General features: G+C 37.6%; 2 protein-coding genes across 16 annotated transcripts in view; both read left to right on the forward strand.

The window, feature by feature from the left end:
• The window catches only part of tou (toutatis), a 76,512-nt gene that overhangs the window by 17,772 nt on the left and 32,088 nt on the right, over positions 1-26,652 (forward strand). For 11 of the 15 annotated variants that reach the window (XM_053765173.2, XM_053765169.2, XM_053765168.2 and 8 more), the window contains 19 exons: positions 757-895; positions 13,631-13,722; positions 16,647-16,814; positions 17,845-18,022; positions 18,389-18,477; positions 18,875-19,012; positions 19,356-19,501; positions 19,799-19,896; positions 20,208-20,225; positions 20,890-20,974; positions 21,307-21,417; positions 22,322-22,421; positions 22,652-22,747; positions 22,994-23,116; positions 23,838-23,918; positions 24,315-24,419; positions 25,105-25,262; positions 25,602-25,737; positions 26,277-26,398. In XM_053765173.2, coding sequence (XP_053621148.1) covers positions 13,638-13,722; positions 16,647-16,814; positions 17,845-18,022; positions 18,389-18,477; positions 18,875-19,012; positions 19,356-19,501; positions 19,799-19,896; positions 20,208-20,225; positions 20,890-20,974; positions 21,307-21,417; positions 22,322-22,421; positions 22,652-22,747; positions 22,994-23,116; positions 23,838-23,918; positions 24,315-24,419; positions 25,105-25,262; positions 25,602-25,737; positions 26,277-26,398 — 2,037 coding nt within the window. In that variant the 5' untranslated portion in view covers positions 757-895; positions 13,631-13,637. The remainder of the gene's footprint in view (positions 1-756; positions 896-13,630; positions 13,723-16,646; positions 16,815-17,844; positions 18,023-18,388; positions 18,478-18,874; positions 19,013-19,355; positions 19,502-19,798; positions 19,897-20,207; positions 20,226-20,889; positions 20,975-21,306; positions 21,418-22,321; positions 22,422-22,651; positions 22,748-22,993; positions 23,117-23,837; positions 23,919-24,314; positions 24,420-25,104; positions 25,263-25,601; positions 25,738-26,276; positions 26,399-26,652) is intronic. The other 4 variants (XM_053765174.2, XM_053765183.2, XM_053765172.2 and 1 more) reach the window with 3 other exon arrangements.
• Positions 6,109-9,363, forward strand: LOC128681353 (uncharacterized protein K02A2.6-like). The gene has a single exon (XM_053765154.1). It carries the CDS (start codon positions 6,109-6,111, stop codon positions 9,361-9,363), a length of 3,255 nt encoding a protein of 1,084 aa, XP_053621129.1.

Here is a 26,652-nt window from a genome sequence, read left to right on the forward strand (position 1 = left end):
AAAAAAACACTTCTCATGTAGATGTCAGATATATTTGTATATACAATTACCTTGTGGTAATTGTCTTTATGATTATTAAGATATATACAAGGTAATTGTCTTTATGTAATTAAAATTTAAACGAAATACGCATATTTACATAGTTTTGTAACAATCTAAAACTCACTTACGCCCACAAAAACATACAAAAATGACGAAATTAACACATGAATGAGAGCACAAAAACGCCATTGTACGGTAATTCCTAGACAGAGATGCAAATATATAAATATTGGAGGAGCACGAGTGAGAGGGTTGATGTTAGGGGGCGATATAATAGGGGTCGTTTCCATTGTCGTAAAGCGGTGATTCGGTAATATTATTAAGGGTACATTTTGCCTATTTCGGTTAATTTTTCGGTTCACAGGGACAGGGGCGGGATGTTTTTAGATTATTTGGCAATAAAAATTACATCACTACATAGAAAACAAGGTAGCACTCCTCGCCTGTTTCGAAACTTTCTTCTTTTAAACCACACGACTGATTTTGATTTAGTTTTCGCTGTTATTAAGACCAGGTCGCTTGTGAAAATAGAAAAATTAAGTAGATTTAATTAATACTTTCTCATTTCTAGTGTGTTAATTGCTAACACTGGCAATTTTATTCAAGTCGCCTAAAGACATCTGACATGCCTTTTAAGATTACCTATCGCGTCTAGTGCTACTGCTTACATTTAGCATTTGATACAACGATTTAACATTTTTTTCTTTGTTTCAGATCTCACTGTTGGATTTATAATGTGCTAAGCGTGATAAGTGAGTGAAGTGAAGTGATAGTGCAGTGACAGTGAGTGACTGGTGTAACTATGTTTGACGTCGTGATGGTGACAAGATCTGAATGGTAGCGTCCGACAAAGGTAAGAAAATCCGTTAAGTCAAAATCGTGACTCAATGGTTTTTCAATAGTAGTGCATATTGCACTGTTAATGACTAAGTACTGTTTACACTACACCATCTAATAAAGGTGACCTTCGACGTTTTGCGAAACTCCTGGTAAACACTCAGATGAAAGAGACGAAAGCGTTAAACGTAACTGAAACACCTGTCCGTTTTTTGAGTAAAAAGAAAGGCTCAAGCGGATGAAGTCGTGGGCAAAAGCAAACTGTATATTCCGTGTATAATACGATATTATAAACCTGAAAGATTCTAATGACAGAGAAATTTTGTCTGTTTCTTCTCGTCATGGAATAAAATAATGCTTTATATTTACCAAAGCTACATACTACTAGCATTTAGAAACGACATCGTAATTATCTTTAGATCTTCAAAGAACTAAGGAAATCAAATATCAAGAGTTTCCTTCCACATGTGGTGTCGCTTCTGCGAATCAAACGATTTCCATCAGCTTCGATAATAAAACGGTATAAATAAATACTTATTCTTGTTGACATAATCTATTCAGAAAGGTCGCTTAAATATATTTAGTAACTTCATACATTTTATTTTTTACCCAGTCTAATAACCAATTGTCATTGATATACCCTTGATATGAAGCACTTCATGGGATTGCTTCTTTTTGACGTTTCTCTATCTAGATATACGAAATTCTATTGGTGTTAAAGCATCTCTCTCTCTCTTTCTCTATGATCATATGAAGGCTTGTGACGGTCTTCCTTATAGCTGAGGGCTCAGTGCGGGTTTGCATTTTACTTCTCACGGTCGAAGATCATATAGATATATATGTTACTGTAAAAGTCCGTATACAGGTAAATCTTAGGTTTTTTCAGAAAATCTTAGGATTTACCGGTATGGGTTGGTAAATGTAAGGATTTGTAAATAATTGACGATTTTTTCGGGCTTTTGCCATTGGAATTTAGTAAATGCTAGGTTTTGCTACTGATTGATGGCTGGTAAATGTTGGTTTTGGGAATAAAACAATGATCTTATTAATCATTTATTTTTCAGTCAAAACCTTACATTTTTTTTGTAGGTATCATAATTATGAGAGTAATTATTTAACTCAGTAATTAGTCAAATCCTTACCTATTTTAAATTATTTTCATTTGGTAAGTATTTTTATTTATAAATGTTTTTAACTTTTAAAGGTAATATATTTTAAAGGTAAGGAATAACCTTTAAAATACTTCTTAAATAGTAAAAAATAACAAAAGTAAAATTATTTTCTCAACATTTACCGTGCCTATGTTGTAAATCTTAAGATTTACCAAGTAAATGGTGGTAAAAGTTCAAATCGCAAAATTTTTCGGACTTTTACCATTAAGAGTTGGTAAATCTTAGGTTTTACTGGAATATCTTAGGATTTACGGTAGTTCGTGCTTTTACAGTAACATATACGAAGTGAGACGCAGCAAACCAATCACAGTGCGCCATTGTGACGCAACGACAACCACACCGCAAAGTGAATGGTTCGTTGTGACTCACTTCGAATCAATTCGATGGTGTAAAGTGAAACGCAAACCCGCACTAAGCCCTCTGGTAATATTATGTGACTTTGGCGGCTTGATGTAAATTTGTCTGTACTCGGAAATATTGCAGATTAGTTCGTGGCATTTCCCGCGTTGGATAGCTTATCGTCCGAAAATTGGGACACAAACATATATGTATATCTATATCTATCTATACTATTATTATAAAGGTAAGCGTTTGTGAGTTTGTGACTTTGTGAGTTTGTATGTTTGAGGCGGGTAATCTCCGAAACTACGGAACCGATTTCAAAAATTCTTTCACCATTAGAAAATTAGAGGTCCATTTAGAGGTAAATTATCCAAGATTGCTATAGGCTATATTTTATCCTCAAAATTGCCACGGGAGCGAAGCGCAGGACAACATCTAGTACTGTATGTATAATTCTGTTAGTTATGTGAAAAATAATGCTTGTCACTGATAACGATGTTGGCCATGGGCATGACACACAAATTTAAAGACAGGTATTTCACAAGTACATAGAGTATACAAACCACACAGGCAGACAACGCAATATAATTAAAGTTCTATGGAAGGCTTGTCATTATTAACACTATGCTATAGTGTACTTTCACGTGATAACATCACAGTAATGAAACTATAAATAACATCCAAATATAGTTTAGTTCATGAACAATATATAAGTAAAAAAAAAACACATGTACTTTAATAAAAAAATTAAATAAAGAAATAATGTGTTTTCGAATTTAGAACTGTAGTTTCGAATTTCGTAAAATTTGGTTCTACGTTTCGGGCGGCCCAATGATACTGGCACTTTTTAGAACATTTATCTTTTAAATTCAAAATAAATTCCTAATCGTGCCATCTCAGTTTAATGTCCACTAATTTCCCAATGCTCCATTGATCATTGGGCAAGCTTCTAAAACCGCACGCATCATCTGGTAATGAAGGCACCTGCGCAAGTACATTCGACTGCAAGTCTAGTTACTCTTCACCTCTATGCAGCTGTGTTAATGGCGATATTTCAGTGCATTTGTCTGGGTTAATGTGTTGTTGTCTGTACGTAATACTACTCGTATGAATGTAAAAGAATATATAAAAAACTCGTAAACACTATCTTTTGACTGCAAAATAGTTATAAGAAATTAACTATTTTTTCCGTGTCTACGATCTCAGCGATAAATTTTCTCTTTTTGGTCAAATTAGGTAATTTAGACAATCAATATTTGGCGTCGATACTGCGATAGCTAGATGTTACTTTCTACATAGATCCTGTATAGAGTCCTGTCCTACATAGACCTTATAGCGCGGTAATAGGGGCTAATTTTCACTGAGTTTTGGTAGGTTGAGTGTTGACTGTACAAGCTTCAGCGACTAACACCGTATTAGGGGCTAAAGCACTTTTCCGTTTTCTTATATGGAAAAATCAATAACTTACCATGCTATGAATAAAACAACGCTTATAAAGTCGGTTCAACAATCATTTCTCAATAAAAAACCAGAAAACCATCTGTTCCTTTTGCCAACGCATAATCGATTCTATTCCTTAGCTCTAACGCTCTTTAAAAAATAAAATTTAGAATATACTTTTCAATGAGAATTACGACTTGCGGGCTGGACATAATGTTCAATTTTGATTGTAGCCGATTGCAAGTCATTTATAATGTAATTTCAAGCTAGTATGAAATGTAAGTGACTGATTATGGTATCTTTATGATTGCATTGGAGTATGGATTGCAAATCTTGACAGGCGCAAATGCTTGTTCGGCATGGTTTGTTGTATATTTCTGCAAATCATATGATTTAGTATTTCGAGATATTTCTCAACAATACCTTAATAACTTTTATATAAAAATGTCATTTTTGACACAAGCCAGAGAGATTTTATTGCATTAATTATTGTGTGACATAAAAATTATGTGCGTGCAGCAAACCGTTGAGGAGTTCCCACGTCTGGAGCCGGTCCTGGGTGCACCAATAGGTCACGCTTGCATCATCCATACAAAACGTGTAAAAAATTTCAGCTCAATCGTTTAAAATGTCTGCTTCAAAATTCGACTTTAATTCAAGAAGTTATTAACTAGCACATGCCTTACTTTGTTATTTAATGATTTTGAGTGTCATGGAAAAAACAATTTAAAAATATATATATATAAGTAAAAATATCTAGTAATTTTTACTTAATAAAAACAGCAATATGAATGAAAATAATCTTTTTAGGAAATTACTTTCGCGGTTAATTAATGTTTTAGTTAAATGTGTAGTTTTGAACGAATATTTGAAAAACGTACTGTGAAATTGTTTACATAAGGACTCGTATCGTAAGAAGAATCGGAGTGCGAATCGGACTCACGATAGCACTTACATCTTCAATGTAAGTGCGATAAAATGTATGTATGTAAATGTAAAACTTTTTCACAATGCTCATTTGAATGAGTCAGAATGCAACAGTCGTATAATATGAAGTGGGTCAAATCGTTCACTTGCAATGCAATACATTGCAAGAGCGCGCATTATCACTTTAGGTGGTTCTCAGAGCGTTTCGACCGCTGCGGCCTGCGTCATTACAGTTTTTCAAAATTTTAACAAAGACAATAATTAGTTTTACTATCTGACTTTAAAATCATTAATCTGTATTGGGTGGTAATCTCAATTTTCTCAACGCGATAAACTCAAAATCTACCGGACGGATTTTTGTACTGTTTTCACCAATAGAAGGTTTAGTTTATGATTTTATGTTCAAAAAAGAAGGTTTAGGTTATGATATTATATTCAAAAAAGAAGGTTTAGGTTATGATTTTATGAGCTTACGGGCCGTTATCATAACTAATATTATAAATGCGAAAGTAAGTTTGTTACCTCTTCACGCTCTATGCATTCAACCATGTTCTTGAAATTTTGCATACTTGTAGTTTGAAGTATGAAGAAAGACATAGGGTATGTACCTATCATCCCAGAATAATCACTGCTCCCGTGGATTTTTTATAAAGGGCTTCAGATAAAGCTAGTGTCATTTTGAATTTTCGCGGTTACTGACCTAAAAATACTTGTAAAAAGTTAAAATATCGAGGGGATCAATTTTTTTTTACATATCATTAACCCTTCGAGCTGTTTCCGCAGCACTGGTGCCACGGTGGAACTCGTACTCGTAAATAACGCGATATTTCAAGTTTTCCATTTTGTAAACTGAGTGACGCAAACAGAAAAATCAGAAGAAAAAAAACGAATGACGGTTAACGAAACACAAATACATGTGTAAATAGCTGTAAAAATTTGAATTTGGAATTCCTAACCAAAGAGGAGAAATTTGTGATTAAAGTGGCCAGTACAACAAAACGCCAAATTCATATGTAAGGACTTATACATATTATGCTTCACATTAGCTCTGTTACGAAATATTTGGCATTTTATTTTTCGCAACCAAAAATTCAATTTTAATTCAATTCCAAATTAATATTGTTGAATTTGATTTTTTTTATAAACATTGACATGTCGTCTCACGATCACTTTGTCGAAAATTATCTTTTTTTTTTCAACATTGTAGGGTATATTTATATTTGTATGTTCATTATTGAATAAACCAGTTAGTCAGTAACCGCCATCTTTCATTGACGTCTCACTGGCGACGAGTTTCGGTGCGTGCATTTAGGTAATTTGTGTGCGGTGTATCGCGATATTAAGCAAAATGCCGATAGGGAAATTAGAGCCTTTCGATTTGAACTCACAAAAGTGGCCGGCGTACATACGCAGAGTGCGACAATATATTGTGCTGAACGAAATCAAAGCCGAGTTGCATGTGCCCCTATTGATAACGGTCGTCGGCGAAGCTACATACTCGCTTATGTGCGATTTATCTTCGCCCGCACATCCTGAGACCAAGACATTCGACGCATTAGTCAACCTCGTAACGCAACATTTGGAACCACAACGCTCCGAGATCGCCGAACGCCACGTGTTTCGTTTGAGACGGCAACGTGTTGGCGAGACACTCACGGATTACCTGCAGAATCTTAAACATCTAGCCACTACGTGTAATTTTGGGAATAATTTAACACTTTATGTGATTAAGAATGGGAGTCGCCCACTTTTGGGCAGAGAATGGATTCGCGCTTTAAATATTAAACAAATTAGTTTTAATAAGATACGAGAAGACTCGATCGGGAACCGATTGGCTACAGAATTTCCAGAAGTGTTCACAAGTAAATTAGGAACTTGTACAAAAACAATTAAATTAGAATTAAGTGATAAGTCGCCGGTGTACGTGCGCGCGCGGCCGGTGCCGCTGGCGTTGCGCGCGCGCGTCCAGGCCGAGCTCGAGCGGCTCGAGGCCGAAGGCACCATCTATCGGGTGGAAAACTCGGAATATGGCACTCCGATTGTACCTGTGGTCAAGGAGAACGGCGATATTCGAATCTGTGGGGATTACAAAGTAACCATTAATCCGAAGTTAAAACGCGAATTTTACCCACTTCCTCGCATTGAAGAATTGTTTGCGACCCTCAGTGGGGGTGAGGAATATAGCAAAATAGATTTAACACATGCTTACGCACAGACAATGTTAACGGAAGATTCCCAGCCTTTTACTGCGATTACAACCCACCTCGGCACGTTCGCATATCGTCGTACTCCATATGGCTTATCTTGTATCCCAGAAAAGTTTCAAAAATTGATGGAAGAAACCCTGAGAGGGGTGTCGAATACCGTTGTATTTTTGGATGACATCGCTATCACCGGGGCGACTAGAGCATTGCACCTATGTAATTTAAGATTAGTCTTAGAAAGGTTAAAGGTCATGGGATTAACAGTTAAAATGGAAAAGTGTACATTCTTAAAAGAGAGTGTAAAATATTTAGGATTTATAATTGATAAAAAAGGCTTACATCCTGACCCGATGAAAGTGGACGCGATCGCTCGCGCCCCGCGACCAATGGACGTCACGCAGTTAAAAAGCTTCCTCGGTATTTTAAATTATTATGGTAAATTTATCCCTAACCTGAGTTTGATGATACATCCCTTGCATAAGCTTTTAAAAAAAGGAAATACGTGGAATTGGTCACCGGAGTGTGAGCACGCGTTTAAGGATGCAAAAAAGGCATTAACCAGTGACAGAGTACTAGCACACTATGAAGAGGGGCGGCCGCTCGTGCTATCGGTGGACAGCAGCGCGTACGGGGTGGGCGCCGTGCTGGCGCACAGCACACCGCAGGGCGAGCGGCCGGTCAGCTGCGCCTCGCGCACGCTCAACGATGCGGAAAAGAATTACAGTCAGTTAGACAAGGAAGCGCTCGCAATATTCTTTGGGGTAACGCGACATCACCATTATTTATTTGGTAGGAAATTTACGTTGCGCACCGATCATCAACCCTTAAGCCACATATTAGGGCCCAAACAAGGCATACCCCAAACAGCTGCGAGTCGCTTACAGCGCTGGGCGGTTCGGTTAGCTGCATATGATTTTAAAGTTGAATTTGTAAGATCGAGTGAGAACGGACCGGCAGATGCGCTGTCTCGTTTGCCTTTGTCTAGCGAGCGCCGCTGCACTACGCGGCCGCTAGGTTATATGAATATAGTTATAGACAATGTACCGGTTGATTTCAGAGATGTTAGTAAACACACAAAAGGAGATGCATTGTTAAGTAAGATATTGGGGTATGTTAAGTTCGGTTGGCCGTTAAAAGCGAGTTGTGAGGAAGAAAAATCTTATTTTGAACGGAAAAAAGATATTGTAACTGAATTAGACTGTCTTATTTACAAATATAGAATTATTATTCCACCAAAACTGCGTAAAATGGTATTAGAAGAAATACATGAAGGCCATTTAGGGATCAATAAAATGAAGAATTTGTCACGTAATTATGTTTATTGGCCTGGGTTGGATTCTGATTTAGAAACTGTTTGTCGTACATGTGAAGCATGTCGGGCGGTCCGCGACGCACCCCCTCACGCGGCTATGCATCCGTGGGAGTATCCATTGGTACCGTGGCAGCGGATACACGCTGACTTTGGAGAATATGCTGATAAACGGTACCTTATAATTGTCGATGCACACTCGAAGTGGATCGAAGTAATAACAATGACGCGAACGGATGCACTGTCAACAATTTCTGCTTTTAGGTCTATATTCGCCAGGTTTGGTCTACCTGCACTACTCGTGACTGATAACGGCCCACCATTTTTCTCTGAGGAATTTAAAAACTTTTGTTTACAAAATTGTATAAGGCATGTGACATCGGCGCCTTACCGACCGCAAGGTAATGGGGCCGCGGAAAACGCGGTAAAAACGATTAAGAAAGCAATCAAAAGGGCAGTACATACAGGAGAAAATGTTGAAAAGGCCTTAAGTGTATTTTTGTTTTCTTATCGCAACTGCGAGCATGCAACTACAGGCGTCTCGCCTGCGGTACTTATGTTGGGGAGACGGTTACGTAACCGCTTGGACGCGCTCCGTCCGGACCTAGCAACTGTCGTGCGAGCTGCTCAGCAGCGTCAGGTCACCAATGCGAAAGGTAATACCAGAGAAATAAATGTTGGTGAGCCTGTCCTAGTCCGAAACTATTCGGCAAAAGGAAATAAATGGGAGCAGGGTACGGTTACAGCGAAGACAGGACCAGTTTCATATAAAGTAGGTTTAGACAAAGGGTTAGAATGGCGTAGACATCACAATCAGTTATTGCCTGTTAAAGATAAGTCTCGTTTTTCACTGACCCAGACTAACATTAACCCTTCGCGGGAGGAAGAGAAAACAGTAGAGGACTATGCGGAAGAGTTTGAAGACGCAGCGGACGTAGGGAGTAGTGAGGACGGAAATAAGGTACCCGATATAACTATAAAACCCAGCGAAGTTAATTCAAAGCCGGTCGATTCAGAATGTTCCACTCTCCCTGAACCCAAAGTGTCTGCCCGCGCACTGCGTGCCATGAAACGGGCAATTAAACAATAAATAAAATATACTTATGTACTTATGAATTAGTAAGTAAGTTTAGACTTAAGAGGGGAAAGGTGTAGGGTATATTTATATTTGTATGTTCATTATTGAATAAACCAGTTAGTCAGTAACCGCCATCTTTCATTGACGTCTCAAACATGATCGACGACTATCGATTGATTGTATTGTTCACGCAGCACATCGGTTTCTAATCGTTTCCAAATGACGCCACGGGTCAATGACCTTCCAACCGTCGCGCTTGTGACCATCAAAGTGTTTAGTACAGAATGTACAAACAATTAGGTATTCTAATGTCTCTGTGAGGCAGTACCTTACCTTACCTTAATAATAGGTACGAAATAAAACAGTCATGTTAAAATCCGAGACATTCGACAATAACTAATGTTTACAATGACACCCCTTCCGATAACTCATAAATATATGAATAAGTTTGCACTTTTTGCTTGCAAACAAAATTTTATCTCTCTAATAAATTCAAAATTAATTATTCGACTTAACATATTATATCACTTACTAGATATTGCACGGGTGTTCGCTCCCGTAGGAATTTTTAGATAAAATAGTTTATAGCAATCTTGGATAATGTATCTTTTTAACGGTGAAAGAATTTTTGAAATCGGTTTGGTAGTTTCGGAGATTATACGCCTCAAACATACAAACTCACAAACGCTTACCTCTATAGAATAATAGTATAAATTGACTTCAGGAAATTACTTAAAACGTAGTCTACTGCTGACTTCCAAAGCATAGGTGAATGAAGAAGTGGCACGATAAACTTCACCAGTCTTTTCTTCAAAAATGATAATTAACAAATGTTGTCTTATTAGTATGTTTTAACAAATTTTAATAAAATACTCATAATGTTAATTTAAATGTGAAAAATAATTATAATTTAACTGGAGTGTTTTTATTTACCGCAATGAAAAACCAGCAATGTATACTAAATCCCTCAAAGTTTAGGAAACTGTTCGACAATAGTGTGGAGCCGGCATATAAACTGATGTAGTAATTCTAGCATATTGGTTTACTTTCCTTCACCCCTATTAAATGAATCAGTGGATTTTAAAGTAAATCTGGGGGCACGGCACGGATCTATTTAATTAAAACGTAAAATATTTTTAATATTGATATGATAATAACTTAAGACAGAAGGTCCTATAAGTAGGGACTAAATAAATTAACCGACTTGGTATTACATGGATCTCACAACTTTTTCCGGTAGAAAAACTGAGCTGCGAGACTTGGTGTTTTTACAGCATGTTTTTGAGGGCATTATTTACGTCCTATAAGAGTTAAAATGCTGCCTTGTTGAAGCAAAAATAACTTCCCGATTCCTTATAAGAGTTCTATTTCAGTCGCACCCACGCGTCAGTGAAGTGCTGTAATAGCTAATTATGCTTGATGTTATGCTTTTCGTTCTATGTACGTGACTTATTGACAATTTACAAGTTTATTTGTTAGACAAATGAAATAATTTTGATCAAACATATACTAAGAACCATCGCATAAAAATTAGGTATCAAATAAAAAAAACCGCATCAAAATCAGTTCACCCGTTGATGAGCTACGGTGCCACGTACACAGACAGATAGACACACTTAGCGGTCAAACTTATAACATCTCTATTTTTGTGTGTAATTAAAAACATAATAGTTTTATTGAAATTTTTATACTACTTGAAATTGTGGTGTGATATGCACTCGACAGTGCATGATTACTCGCACTCGATTTTGCTGCACTATTGCCAAACCGAGATGCCACGACCCGAATGAATTACCATTGCGTTGTTTGTGTGAGAGTTTTTATTTACCGCAATGAAAAACCAGTGATGTATGCCGAAGGCATCATGGAAATCTCGTTTGTTCGTTTTGTTTGACATAATAATATTGCAAAAAACACGTATACAAAATATAAAACAGTGAATGCAACTACGGACTTATGCCATGAAGGGACGGAGAAAGGAAGAAGCACATATAATACATATAGGAACAAACCCTGATAATTCTAGTTACTTTTGTTTTTATTAGTTTGTATATATGTATACTTTTGTATTTATTGGTGAATCAAATCAAATCATTTATTCAGAAATCAGACCTTCACAGGCACTTTTTCACGTCAATTTTTATATTAAACAGTTATTTGTCACAAGCTACTGGGGATACTGAAGTAGTAGCACCTGTTCTATACTGCCATTTTCCATCATCTCTTAATGTCAATTAAAAAACGAGCTGTCGAACTGTTAATCCAATTAGTTATTTTCACGTGACAACTGTCAATGTACGTATCGTGTTAAGTTGCTGGAGATATGTGAAACTTTCTCTTTAAATGTCAATTTATGTAATCTACATGCGCATAAACTGGTAGGCTTTTCGCTAAGATTATGAGATAATTGAATATGGGAAAAGTCTCCTTTTTCTATTGCTTTCTCCAGGTTTTTGTGCTCCAGGGTTTGTAACCCTTATTGCACAAAAACAATTAGATATCTTATGTTGATTTATTTATTACACAGAAGGGGCAGTAAGTTATTTCATTCTATAAATTGATACACTCGTGCGCCTAAATATCTCGCGCTGCAATTGATGCCTTAAGCCCTTGGCTACTAATCTACTATTTATGTATTAAATTACGGTGAACTAATATGTATTAGTTAACCAAAACATTAATCAATTAGCTTTATCAAAATTCAGAAAAAAAAACATAATTGTATTCCTTGTTAATTAGATAAATAGACGGATAAACTCTTTATTGCGCCATTAATTAATTAAAAATTAATTAGTTCAGATACAAGATAGTTTTCTCTCTTAGCTGCAATGTTTATAGGCACTGGTTACCGACCCACGAATATAGGCTTAGGGCTAAATTGGGTCCCAAGATTTCGAGCTCAGCGGCAAAATAAAACAAAATTAATATTGAAGTTTTACTAGTCCTAATAGTAATAATACAGTCAACAGAACATCAAGTTACCTTACATGAACCCTTATGGCGCGGTAATAGCGGCGAGTTTGCAATGAATCGGGGTAGGTTGATGTGCTGTTGACTGTACAATTAGATTATATAATTTGCATGGTTCATAAAATGTATTGTTGTAACAATTGTAGACAAACCTAATAGTAAATTAATTTTATTTGTTTAAAAACAGAAAGCATCGAAATTTGTTGCATAATCCTAATTTTGTGATCTACACGTAGGTCGTTCTACTTCGCATACACGAGTAGGAGACCAAAGTAGCTTGTGAGAAATTACTATTTAATATATTATTTGTAAAAAAAGTGCCTGTCAAGGTATAATTTCTGAAAAAATATTCCACTTTGAATGGAGATCATGTTATTCCACTAAAACAAAAAAAAAAAAACAAAAGCAAAAAATACTGCACTTCTTTCCGTGTCGAAGTTCTCCAATTGCACTGACCTATCCTAACTCTCCAAGTATACTTTTATAAATATATTATGTAAAGTATGTACGTGTAGTACAACGCCATCCTCCCGTGGTCCCCCTTAGTGGGCGGCAATGGTGGTTTGAATTAATGAAGGGTGCATTTTCGTCGTGAGCTTTATTATGAGTAAAACCATATATTTTATATTGGTACTAAGCATATCATTATTTTTAAACTAAAATTCAAATAATGTTATAAAAAAAATCAGGAATCGGTCGAGAAAAACATATCATTTTTTTATATAATTAATGTACATAGTTAGTCAATGTATAACAAAATATAAACATCCGAACTTAAATGACCATAACTATTAACTATAGAGTAAAATGGGTTATTATTTATGACTCAACGAAGTCATTGTTATTAGTAGAGGCATTATACCATAAATTCTATTTTAATTTGTTTTCATTTGTCTCTGTTACCTATGTGTTATGTATTTTCCGAGGTTCCACCACAGACCAACGTTTGTCTGTGGATTCCATTCTAGATGACTGCTAAAAATCAATGCAGGGCATTTTGCTTTTTTGGCTATTTTGCTCTGCGTAACACACTTTTATATTATAGGATTATAAAATTATCTTTTTTTGTTTGTTTATGTCCGCTCGACTCCTGATTTTTCATCTCCTTAAATATTTTCAAGAATAAAAATACCTATTATCGAATGTGTCGGTAGTTAGGTACCTATTAAAATTATGGGTTTTGACAAAACTTGGTACCTATGTTTCTCAAAAATATTTAATTCTTATTGAGAAACTAACGAAATTCATCTATAGTGTAGACCTAATACACCTCTATACTGGATACTGACTGGTTATTGTTTGTCTCCAGGCGTGGTATGGACAAGGAGAACGGCGATGGCGGCGAGGCTGCGGGCAAGGCGCCGCCTGACGGCCTGCTGGACGCCGCCGGACTGTTCGGAGGTATGTTAGTATTGCATAACTCAAACAGAGGGCGAAGTGCGGATTTGCATTTCACTTCTCACTATCAAATCGGTTCTCAGTGAGACGCAGCTAACCAATCACAGTGCGCCATTGTGACGCAACAATAATCACACCGCAATGTGTCGATGATGAGATGTAAATAGCAAAAACGCACTACGCACAATGTCAGAAGATGTCGCAGTTTGCGTGAGAGTTATTTGATTGTACGCTGGATCCGTAAAATCTGAAGCACTTTGTCATATAGTGCTCCTTTCGCAAAATGATAAAAAATTGGCATTATTTCGCAGAATGTTTAAATTTAAGTTTTTTCAATTATATTAATTTTTTTTATCCTTTTGTATCATCTGTCAGGGACATTTTACGAAAGGAGCAATTTGCGAAAGGTCACTTTGCGACCTGGGTCATTTTGTAAATGAAAATGCAATTGACAGAAAATTAATGTTGAACTTAGGCCACATAAGACGAAAATAATAAATACCTCTGTGACAGAGCAATGCATATCGGTTTGTTACTATTTCTACATACCTAATAATTCAAATTTTAATTACCAAATTGGTAGGTACGTAGCATACCAACCTATCTAAAGTTAACAGCGTCTACCAAGGCATTTTTTTATTAGGCAATTGTTCTATTTTTTCATAATTTCAAATTCGTCTATGGAACGTGCCGTGTCGTCGTGAGTTCCACAGGATACGGGCACCGTGAGATTTTATAGCAATACGTAAACTCGCTCCGACCGGGGTCAGTGACCCGCACCCGGTACGTCTCCGAGAGATGCCCATACTTCTCTCGCCTTTATTACAAATGATGTAAGTGATATTATCCCATCCAACGTCCGCCGAGGTTCATGCTTATTGACTGTTCTAATTGATAGGCTTGTAAGCTTTGGTATGTTCTATGTCGCCACCGTAGTCGCCACTTATTCTTTACTTAGTCGTCGTACAGGGTAACTGTTGCGTTAACCTACACGGTTCTTTATCCCTTGGTAATAGGGGCGAGTTTGCTATGAATTTGGATAGGTTGTTGTGCTGTTCACTGTACAATCTGACGCATAACAATGTCTAATTTAATGTCGCATGTTCAGTCAGTTGCGGATGACAAAAATGTCACGTAAATTCTGGCCTGCGATTGGTGCAATATGTAGGCACCTTCATACCTAGTTAAACCTATACGTAATCAGCACAACCAATGCTGATTAATTTAAGTACTATTTTTATATACCGTGTACCAACCTAACATCTATCTGTAAGATTCTCAGTCTGTCAAGAAAGCGAAGAAAGTAAATTAGGGCGCTGTGTGCTCTTGGCTAGGAATGCTGGGTATATATCATCCAATCTTGACCATTCTGTTTGGTATTGCAATGGAAAAAAAATTTAGGGACTTCGTTAAAAATCCGTGTTATTTTTCTTAACAGACAGACGTACTACCACAGCGTACTACTTACCTAGCCGCAAACTAGCGCCTTCATCACATTTACATTGGATTCTTTTATTTATTGGCGATAACTAAAAAATATCTTACAAATTATGCTACAATATACATTAAGGAATTTTAAGAAAAAAATTGCATTATATAAAGAACATATTTATGTACTTGTGGCATAAAAGAAACTGTAATGGTATTGTTGTGGTGGATGTCATTTATTCTCCATATTATCGCCGAACGCAGATGCCGACGCGAATGCATGGACATTCCATAGTTTATATGAGAACTTTTAATTACCGCAATGAAAAACCAGCAATGTATACCGAATCTGCCAAGTTCGGGGTGATGTATGTACCTATATAAGTATTATGTACGTGTGTGAAGGTACCCAGCAGTCCAGCTCAAATAAGATTTACGAGTATGATTCACATCACATGTCTGGAATTTAATTAGACGGATGTTGACGAGCGCTCCTTCCAATTTTACGTTCCTTTTTGTTCTCTGTATTACTGTTCTGTAGCTGGCTGGAATTAATATCGGCGGTTAATCGAACAATTGGAAAAAAAATAATTCTTAAAAAATATATATTATAGAATGAAGATATAAAGTTAAATCTCTAGGTTTTCCATGGGATGGCTCAATCTTTTTTTTATCGTTCAATTTACAGTAAAAGTTGCGTTATATTATGAAACATCTCTATAGCTATTGAGAACCGACAAGTTTATTTGTTAGACAAATTAAAAATCCCTCAACTTTCAATATTCATTTCGCTACTTTTGAACATATCTAAGAACCACCGCCTTAAAATTATCTATCAAATAAAAAAAACCGCATCCAAATCGGTACATCCATTGATGAGCTACGGTGACACGTACACAGACAGACACACAGCGGTCTTTATAACACCCCTCTTTGTGCGTCGGGGGGTTAAAAACAGCGGCCGCCATTATCGTTGTAGTTAGTTAGATGACTATTACATTGTATAATTTAAAACTATAATACTTTCGAATAAAATACTTTCTCTATTGTAGCATAATATGAAGAAATTGCTGAAAATGTGATTATAGCGCTTGCCAAAAAAGTTCAAAAACATGGTTCTCCTTCGTCTCGACCTTTTTCCCACATATTTGACATCGCCACAGTACATAGGTACATATTAACTCCTTCCATTAAGTGAGGAAAATATTACAATTATTGTATATGCTTTTGCCCACGGCTTCGCCCGCGTTTGTTTCGTGCGTCCGCTCATAACTAATAAAATGACGATATCTCGGGTTCTAAGCAATGTATCACGATGAAACCAGTCATACAGTATATTCGATTCCATCTAGTAGTTTTTGCGTGATGCGCGACGAAACATACAGACAGATGGAAATTGAAAAAAAAATTGTTTCGGCTAGTCCCATAAAACCCCCCATAATTATTATTCTTTTCAGTATTATTATAAATATGTAAAGATATTTTTTGTCACTTTCCAGCATATTGGGGTCGGGATGGCACGGCTGGGGGTGGCGCGGCTGCGCAGGCGCAGGCCCAAGCCCAGGCTCAAGCGGCGCTGTTCGGCTTCGGGGGGCGCTACCCTCCGCCAACCACGCTCGGCGTCGCCGCCAACCAGGCGGCGTCTCTTGGGCTTCACCCTGCTGCCAGTAAGTACTTTTGGTTACTCTTAGAGTTGTGTTATCAAGATTTGAAAGACGTTATTCAAAATTCAAATCATTTATTCAGAAATTAGACCTTCACATGCACATTCTTACGTCATTTTTTATATTAAATAGTAATTTCTCACAAGCTACAAACTACTGGCATTTCGGAAAGACCACTGCTGAGAAGAAATTCCGAAAGAAACTCATTTGAATAGTGTTGGTCCCTATCATGCCAGAAGGGCTTACTATTATTATTGTTTCTTACTTTTTTCTTTAAATAATATATCAAAGTACATAATGTACATTTATAGTAAAAAAGTATATCATATAACAGGTTATGATTGTGATCCAAGTAGTGATAATAAACGAAGAAAAGATCTTGATGCTAAACGTGACGAGCCTAAGAGGGCGCTCTCGGGTCACCAGCGCCACCACCATACAGTATTTCTAAGTCGCTACAGCCGGTGGCCAAAATGGACAGGCGCAATACATATATAAAAATGTTATCATAATCATCGGCCTTTTATATACTGTGGGGTTTATCATGCCTCAGGCCAGATCAATAAAAACTTGTGTAATGAAACCGTCGTTGCGTTGGCGTAAGCGAAGTGAGGCCTATGCTTACCAGTGGGCATAAAGACGCTGAAATGATGAATGAAACCGAGACCAAGCATGGATGAGACTTCCTCAATTTAAAATGAGTACTAGTTCTAAGAGCACAAAATCCTTACTGCAGAAAGTCAACACTTAATTTAGTTTCCAAAACCTCTTGGAGAGTACTTACTAGGAGTATTTATTTATTTATCAATTCATGTACACAAGAAACTTAATTTTTATTAATGTACTTATTTTCGTGGAATAAAGTTATTACAAACATATAGAGTACGTTATAAAAAGTACTAAATGTACTTGCTACTTTTATTTTATTTATTTGGGTAAAACCGTTACATAAATCGCTTAACAATTAAAGTTAACAATGAAGTAGTTAGTAAGTTAGTTGGATAAACACTCATTAATTTCCATTAATAACTAGGTGCAGCATGGTGGTCCATGGCGTCCCACCTGGCCGCGCAGGACTACCTGGCGCGGCTGCAGGCGTCCGGCCTCAACTTCCCTCCGATGGGTGACCCCTACTCCGCGCTGTCGGCCTTATCAGCTGGGGCGCTGAAACAGCCGCCTAAACCTGGGAAACAGCCTAGTAGAAATGAAAGGTGATTAGCTTGATGCTTCATTATTATCTAATAAATGGCGAACGAATATGCTCAAACATGCACCTCTGACTAGAGCGCTGAGGGTTCTAAATGAAGTTGCAATACAAATCGATTTATTTGGTTGTCCTTTGACAAGAGTTCACAAGAGCTATATTGTATATATTGTGTTATGGTAGAAACCATGTGTAATTTTAGATCTTAACTATTGCACTGGGAGTATCTGTAATGATAGTGTAAGATATAATGTATGAAATGTATGCGATTTGTCAGGACTGTGGCAAGTGAAAATTCCTAGTCTCTGCCTACCCCTAGGTAAGCAGGCGTGTATGTATGTGTATTGATATTAAAGTGATGCTCTGTTTTCAGGTCGTCTGGCCGGAGTAGCACCAGTTCCAGTACTTCCACGAAGGACAAGAGCCCTTCGACAAGTTCAGCGCAGAATATGAGTGAGTGGGGCACGTATCTATATGACATTATGTGTGTATGTGTAAATGTATTCTTGATCCCCGGCCCTCTGGGTTATGGGCCTAGCACGCCTCCACTGTGTCACTATAACGAAAATTCGAGCTGTCAAAATTACATGAAATTATTATTAGTATCTATGTATGTTTGTGAAATGTACCAAAAGTACACGATCATATTTTTAACCGACTTAAAACCGACTTTTTTTTTCCAGACCTATTTTACTATGTCATACGGGTTTAATCGAGCGCATAACTTCTAAAAAGTCTATATTTCGTCTATTGTTATATTGTATATTCTAAGGTGATTCAAACACGGTTTAGCGCCGTGTGTGAATCGTCTACTCTTTTCTTCTCTTCCCTTTAACTAATTGTCTATCCTTTCGCACAGGGTCGTCATACGGGTTCCCGAAGACGTCATCCCCGTCGAGTATGCACTCGCAGTCGCTGTCCAGCCTGGCCTCGCTCAACAGCCTCGTATCAGCCCCGCACCAGAAACACAAACCACAGCCCATACCTTCACAAAATAGTGAGTATTGGGGATATTTCAGGGTTCAACTCAAAGATAATGTGCATTGTTTGGGTCTCCACATCATGAGAACTATGTATGTGTATCATAATAACAATTCAAGATTTTAAAAGCAAACGAATTATCTAAAATCTTTTTATTACATTAAGCAAATTAAATTTAAACGCTACACCTTTTTTGAAAATTCGGTTATTATAATGGTTATACAAATCAATTTGTCTATTTTACTACGCGATACATGTTTATGTTATTACGTGTTTATGAGCTGTTCCACTGCTTGCTGATAAAGTATCAGATAGCCTAAATGACGCTCTGAGAAACACCTTGCCGTTTCCATTCGCAGGGAAGTCGTCGTCGTCGTCGACGGGCAGCGGCGGGGCCAGCAAAAGCAAAGAGCGGGAGCTGGCGCTGCTGCGCGGCGACCTCATGCTGGCGCAGGCGGCCGCGCACGGCGCCTACCACGCGGCCGTGGCGGCTGCCAAGGGGAAGGTAAATAACTAACTTTCGCCCGCACCTTCACCCGCGTGAATTCACGCTAAGGTTGACACGATTTTCGTACAAACTTTCACCCCCCATTCTAGTCATTTGTGGTTGATTTTTAAAAAACAAATTAGGCTATGTTTGAACGGGCTTCTTCAACTACGTGCATACGATATTTCATAAAAATCGGTCCAGCGGTTTAGCCGTGAAAGCGGTATATGCAGACAGACATCTGTCTGACAGGTTTCCTCATGATGTTTTCTTTACATTATGATTTTAATTATCTTCTCATTCTCTTTCTTTTAGAACATGTCTCCCCTCTACCCGTTCGGAATGCCAGGCTCTGAGAAGGACCGGCACTCTGGCATTGACTCCCTCACAGGGCTCCCACACACTATTCTCAGGTATTTCAATCTTTTATGTATTACTAGCAGCTTTTTTCTATATAAAAGACTATGTTACTCTTGGAGGTCTAATCTCTCTCTGTGTCAAATTTTATCAAAATTTATCCAGTACTTTTTGAGTTTGTTTGTTAGAAACAAAAATTCTAATCTTTTTTCTATTATGGTGGTTTTTGGGAGGTCGCCACCTCCATATTTTTTAGAAGGAACCTAACAATCTATAACACTATATGGATAGGTCTAAATCCAAATTTTTATTACGAAACTAGATGCGTGAAAATATTTTTCTTATTAATATTCGTATCTTTTGTCAGTGCTGCTTTGGAAGGAGGGTAAGTTATATTTAACTTAGGATGCGTTGCACCAGATAAATTGACGTTAACTTTCACTTGCGCAGACGAAAAGTAAAGTACGCCATTTTACGTTCAGATAAAATGCCCAGGATAAAGTACTATACAACATAGTAAGTAACGTCAAAGTTGACTGGTGTAATCAACTTTTTTGAGTTAGAACATAGATGATTCAATAATATTAAAGTCAGAGACATGGTGGGACGTCCATCTGTATATGTAACTGGTTGTGACATACAGTGCGGGACGGGGCACGGAATCTTTCCGTGGGTTTCCTGTGTGCTAATTTGCTATTTACGTTTCACCATCGAGTCGATTCGCAGTGAGACACAGGTAACCAATCACTGCGCGCCATTGTGACGCAACGACAATCAAACCGCAATGTGATTGTTTCGCTGCATTTCACTTCGGTTCGATATTTTCTAAACGCCTATTTTATTTCAATCGGCTTGCTATACTCTAGTTTTGGGGTCAGTTGCACCAGTCATTTTGACGTCATTCGGAAATTAGACCTTCACATTGCACTTTTTCACGTAAATTTTTATATTAAATAGTCGACTTAAGCCTACACGTTTAGACAACATAGGGTACTTTACGTTTTTCTGCGCAGGTTAAAATAGCTTTAACAGTTTTATTTTGCCCCCAGTGACCCAGCTTCGGTATTAGGCGGTGTGCGGTTACCGCCGGACACTGAGATCATCAAGTACACATCGTCCCTGGCGGGGCCTAAGGTAAATTGTTTATATTTAAAAAATACGAAAACTATATTAGTAAATACTGTAGAATATCAGATTATTTTTTAAATGTTAAGAAAAAAAAATATAAAAAATAGAGCTTGTATAGCAGTAATGTATTGTGACGTCACGACTTTTGTAGTCTAAATCTTTATATACTTTAATTAAAAAAAAACTGATCAATCAAAGTGACATTTAATAACTGTGTTTAGTTATTTAAATACCTTTATGTATTAAATACTTTTAAACTTTCGCGATGCATAATTATATATATTTAAGTATTATTTTTACCCAATTAAATAGACAATTATATTGACGTTATGTTTCAGGCTCCGCCGGGCACAACGAACCGCGGTCGCAAGAAGACCATATCGTTGGATCCACCGCACGTGTCTGTCCACCCCACTGATGCTGCGCTCCCCAGTAAACGGCAGAAAGTGGTGAGTCTTATATGTTTTATTAGTGGCTGTGACGCTGCGGATCCCGTGGTCAGCTTGACAATAAATTTTCATATGTTTTATGATTTGGTTGTGATTTTTACAACCTGCTGCGTAATTATCGTCAACCCTCCTTGAGGTGCTATTGTTGCTATCAGTAATCGCACACGTGGCGTACAATAGTGCCTCCTTACTAAGATTAGTAAGTACATTCTTATATAATCACTGATTCATTTTTGATATTGCCTATGTTTTTAACATATCTATCACTCCTAGGATATATCCGTCTTACTACGATAGATTAAACACTCGCTAATTATATAAAATATGTCATTACTTTAGATAGATAAAAGTGTTTATTTGATACTAAAAATATCCAAAAAATTAAGTTACTTATATATTTTTTTTATTTGTAGACAATCAATTGTTTTATCTATGACTTTAACGTATTTTTAATTTCCTTAAAACTTCTCCATTTTACTACAAATATATTTAACACTTGTTAAATACATTATCCATGTAGAATGAAAAGATATTGACACCTCTAAAAACTACATTAATTTATATAGATAAAAGCTTCTATTTAAAGCGAAAAATATCTAAAAATGAAAGGATAATTTTTAGATACTTTTCGCTTCTTTGTAAGTTGGCTTTAGACATCGTTTACACTCTTTTCGTAGTAAAATTGCATGTGTTTAATTCCTTGTTTTATATACAACTAGCTTTTGCCCACAACTTCGTATGAGTAACAATCCGTTTCCCGTGGGAATTTCAGGAAATCCCTTCTTGGTGCTCCCCTACACACCTATACACTAAATTTCAGCTTGCTACGCCCAGTAGTTTCGGCTGTACGTTGTCTGTCTGTCTTATGATTATTGATGATTGATAATAAATGTTTGGTCCCCAGGAGGAGCCGTCGCGCTCCTCAGTTGAGGTGATCCGACTGCCCTCTCGCGACAGAGGTCACTCTCTACACTCTGCCTCTCCTAACCTCACGGACTATGCAGGTAATGAAAAAAAAAACAATCCCATTCCCCTATCATTGTTTTTTCTCTTCTGTGTATAAAGCATTATGTATCACTCGAAAAAAAGTACGATTTACAACTCGTGTGTTCGCCGCCCTCGACTAATCTTTCAGGCCTTAACCCTTGTTAGAATCTTCACTTTTATTTCTCGATATACAATGTACTATTATTATACTGTGATCATTTATTGGTAACAAGTTATTATTTTCCAGGCATATCCCGCGAGTTATTGCAAACAATCGCTAGTCAAAGTGGAGTCAGTCTGGCCGCACTGGAACGACAGCTGGCTGGCTCGGCCTCCGCCACAGGTAACTATACTCCCGCAGACGAATGTACCGCTCAACAAAGCATTCTATGTATTCACAAAAAGATGCAATAGAAAAAGTTCAACCCAAGGCATCGATTTCATTGATAAAACTATTTTGGATTCTGAAAAATAAAATACCTTCAAAACAAAGGCCGTCCATAGCTCCATCCGGTACCGGTGTTGCCAGTAATAGGCCGCAACACAATTAATAATATTTGTTTTATTGACATTCTACTGTTGCTTTCAGATGGCGGCCTAAACCTGAGTACGAAAGCGAACTCGAGTTCAGAAGACGCCCCATTGGACCTCGGCTCAAAAAGTGGTCAGGACGAAGATGCCCCACTCAATCTCTCACTCAAACCCACGCCAGGTTATTTATAAATTTATTGCCTGTGCCCCACCAGTGGGGACATTTAAATGGCTGTTATTGATGATGATTTATTTAATTTATTAACACAATTTATCTAATGGTCATCATGCCGGACTGCTACAATGGAGGTCCCGGGTTCAATCTCCGGTTAGATCAAGATGGAATATCATTTTGAAATTGGCCTGGGCTAGACCCTAGCTTTTTATCTATATATGTATATTTTACAGAATATATATCGTTGAGTTAATATCCCATAACCCATGTCTCGAACTTACTTTGGGGCTAACTCAATCTGTGTGATTTGTCCCTAATTATTTATATATTTTCCCCATGGGATACAAGCGCAAACATGTTATCTGTGATGATACTATACTCTAATCTGACACATAAACTAACTTCTAGATAATTCTGCCTGATGTGATTGGCCAGATATCCCAATCGAACTAGTGAAATATAATTTTGAATGCTATATATATTATATTTAGGCTATCTGATACTTTATCAGCAAGCGGTGAAACTGACCTAAAAGATTTCAAAATATTGATTCAAAACAATTATATTATAATCTACATTAGCCTTGATCACCACCGCTTCGATTCCTTCCTTACATTTTTCCTTACGAGTGTGCTGGTGTCAGATTTTATGCAAATCGCCTAAAGCCATCTGACATGACTTACGACTATCTACCGCTTCAATTGACCCATCATATGTATGTTTGCAGTGAGTTCGCAAGCCTCCGATGCCCTCTCCCGCCTCTCATCATTGAGCAGTTCGCTCAGTGCGTCCAATAACGATAGGATATGTGAGTATTTTCATCTTCATAGTCGTTTTCCTCTGACTGAGGGTCGTAGTCATTACATGGAATGAAACACACGGAACAACTTTCTTGGCATTATTAATGGAGTGGTTTGCCATTGCCTTCTCCATTTCACACAAAAGTTAGTAATCAACAAATGGGGCAAGTAAACAACAAGCACGGTTCCTTACGAAGTTTTTCCTTCACTGGGAAGAAAAAGCAAGTACATACATGAGTCAGATTGGTATACAAACTCATGTGGCACGAGTAGGATTCGAACTATCGAAGACTTTAAAATGTGGTCAGATCTTATAAGAGCCAAGATTATTCAAATGATATGCTTGTGTGTTAACCCCAACTACACAAACTGTACAGTATGAATCAACAATGTTTCTTCCTCAGCTCGTCGCAAGCCCGGCGCGAAGCCTCGCCGCGTGGCGCCCGAATTAAACACTCAAGTGGCCGACTCCCCACGACCGAAGTCTAGCGGCAGCGAGGACAGTGAATGTAAGAATTGTTTTAACATTTTGTATAGGGTTTTACAAAATAGGTATTTTGTACACCTATTTTGTTACACCCTATACAACAGGTGGTATCTTACAACTTATAAAATCTATGGGACACTTCGAGCGAATTTCGCGCAAAAAATACTACGTCACGTGACTATGTCGTTATACAATATCCTGCGCGCGCATCTAGGTTATAGTCAATAGAGCAACCTAAACCATAGAGAGAGTATTTTAATGCATGGATTTAGTAAGTACTTCGGGATTTTTAATTTTCAATGTAATGTTTTCTAATCTATGGTCTGAGAGTCTGAGCCATAGATAAAATAAATATATGTCTGAGCCACAGAATTAGTAGGCTACGAAGTACTTACTAAATCCATGGTCTGAGCTGGGATTTTACAACTTTGTTTATTGTTATTACTATGACGTTACGTCATGCACTATCTTGTTTTAACTTCCTGTAAACTAAGAGTTTCAAATATATAACTAATCTATTTGTTAATATTGATTTATCAACTTAAATACTCTTATATATTTGTTTATATTCATTTGTTTAAATGTAAAAGATTAATTACATATTATTTACTTTAAAGCTATCATTGAACTTTATGCAAGTGCCAATTAAGTAGTTCTATAAGCAGTCGGACATCTGTTTTACTAGAAGCAAGTTGTAATGTCCCTAGCGGTTGCAGCGTGGCCGAATCGTGAAGGGCGGCCACGGAATCTGGGTCGGGGGGTCAGCAAGCCTAAGAAGAACACCGTCGCCTCGCTGCTGGCCCAGAGCAGAGCCCTGGGCCTCCGCCCTGCGCTCGCGCAGCAGCTGCTGGGGGAATGCGACCTGGTGAGCATATTTATTTAACAATTTGTTAAACTCCGTGATCAGCTGGCATGGTAAATCGTGTCTGATGTCAGATTTTATTCAAGTCACCTAAAGGCATCTGACATGACTTACCATTATTCGCTGCCCGCCTAGTGGCTAGTATTCGTATATGCACTAGTAAACTAAAAAGCTTACCAGTGTGCAGGTTTCCACACGAATGTCGTATGAAAAAGGATAATAAATAATACAGATCGGTATACACGAGTAGGATTCGAACTTGGTATGGCAAGCCAGGCGTCTTAACCACTGTACCACCACCGGTTTCATGGCATGAAAAATAAATATATGTTTTATTTACAGGAAAAATTGAAGGCGTTACTGGGTGAATCTGCGAGTACAGACTCTGAATGTCCGTCTGACAGTCCCTCGGACTCCGACACCGGCAGCGAGCCTCGGCGCTCCAACGATTCTCAGCTGAGGCTGCCGCTCGCCAGAGGTTATACATTCAACATTTAATCTACTCACGATGATATATATATATATATATATATATATATATATATATATATATATATATATATATATATATATATATAGTATATAGTATACAAGTTTATTCGTTAGACAAATTAAAAAAAACCTGTTTTTATTAAGTTATAGCGAAATGACAATCATTTCGCTACAACTTTTGAACGGCTGAACCGATTTTTATCAAACGTATCTAAGAAGCACCGCAAAATTAGCTGTCAAATAAAAAAAAAAACTGCATCCAAATCGGTTTGCCCGTTATGAGCTACGTTGCAACGTATACAGACAGACAGACAGGCAGACACACTTAGCGGTCAAACTTATAACACATCAAAATCCCGTTTTGCCAACAACACCCCCGACCCCCCCCCCCCCACCCTAATCAACTTTCTTGATATGCAAGAAGTCATGCGGTCTCTGCGAAATACATTAAATTTTTGATCAAGTAATTCATTGTCATAATAGCCAGAGTGGAGGTTTGTTATTGCAATATTATTATAATTACAGGTTGGAAACGGGTGACCGTCATAAAGGGTCTGTCCAGGAACTGCAGCATTCGCGGTGACGTCACGTACACGCCTCCCGAACAATCGTCGCCCAATCTCAAGAATATGCAAGAAGTTGTCGCGGTAATTATGATTATAGTCCTACTAATATTATAGAAGCGGTGGTGGTGTAATGGTAAAGACGTCCCGCCTGTGGATCGAAAGGTCTCAGGTTCGTATCCTATTCGTGTCACATGAGTTTGTACACCAATCTGATCATATATAGTAGTTTTCGTAGACCACCACCTGCTTCCGGTGAAGGAAAACTTCGTGAGGAAACCTGCACACTGGTGGACAGTTTAGTTACTAGTGTGTATACGATTACCTGCCACTAGATG

The sequence above is a fragment of the Plodia interpunctella genome, chromosome 27 (assembly GCF_027563975.2).
Source record: "Plodia interpunctella isolate USDA-ARS_2022_Savannah chromosome 27, ilPloInte3.2, whole genome shotgun sequence".
NCBI lineage: Eukaryota > Metazoa > Arthropoda > Insecta > Lepidoptera > Pyralidae > Plodia > Plodia interpunctella.

What these genes read in the sequence shown, in the direction of transcription:
- LOC128681353 (XM_053765154.1), top strand. Translation starts at nt 6,109, where the DNA reads ATGCCGATAGGGAAATTAGAGCCTTTCGATTTGAACTCACAAAAGTGG.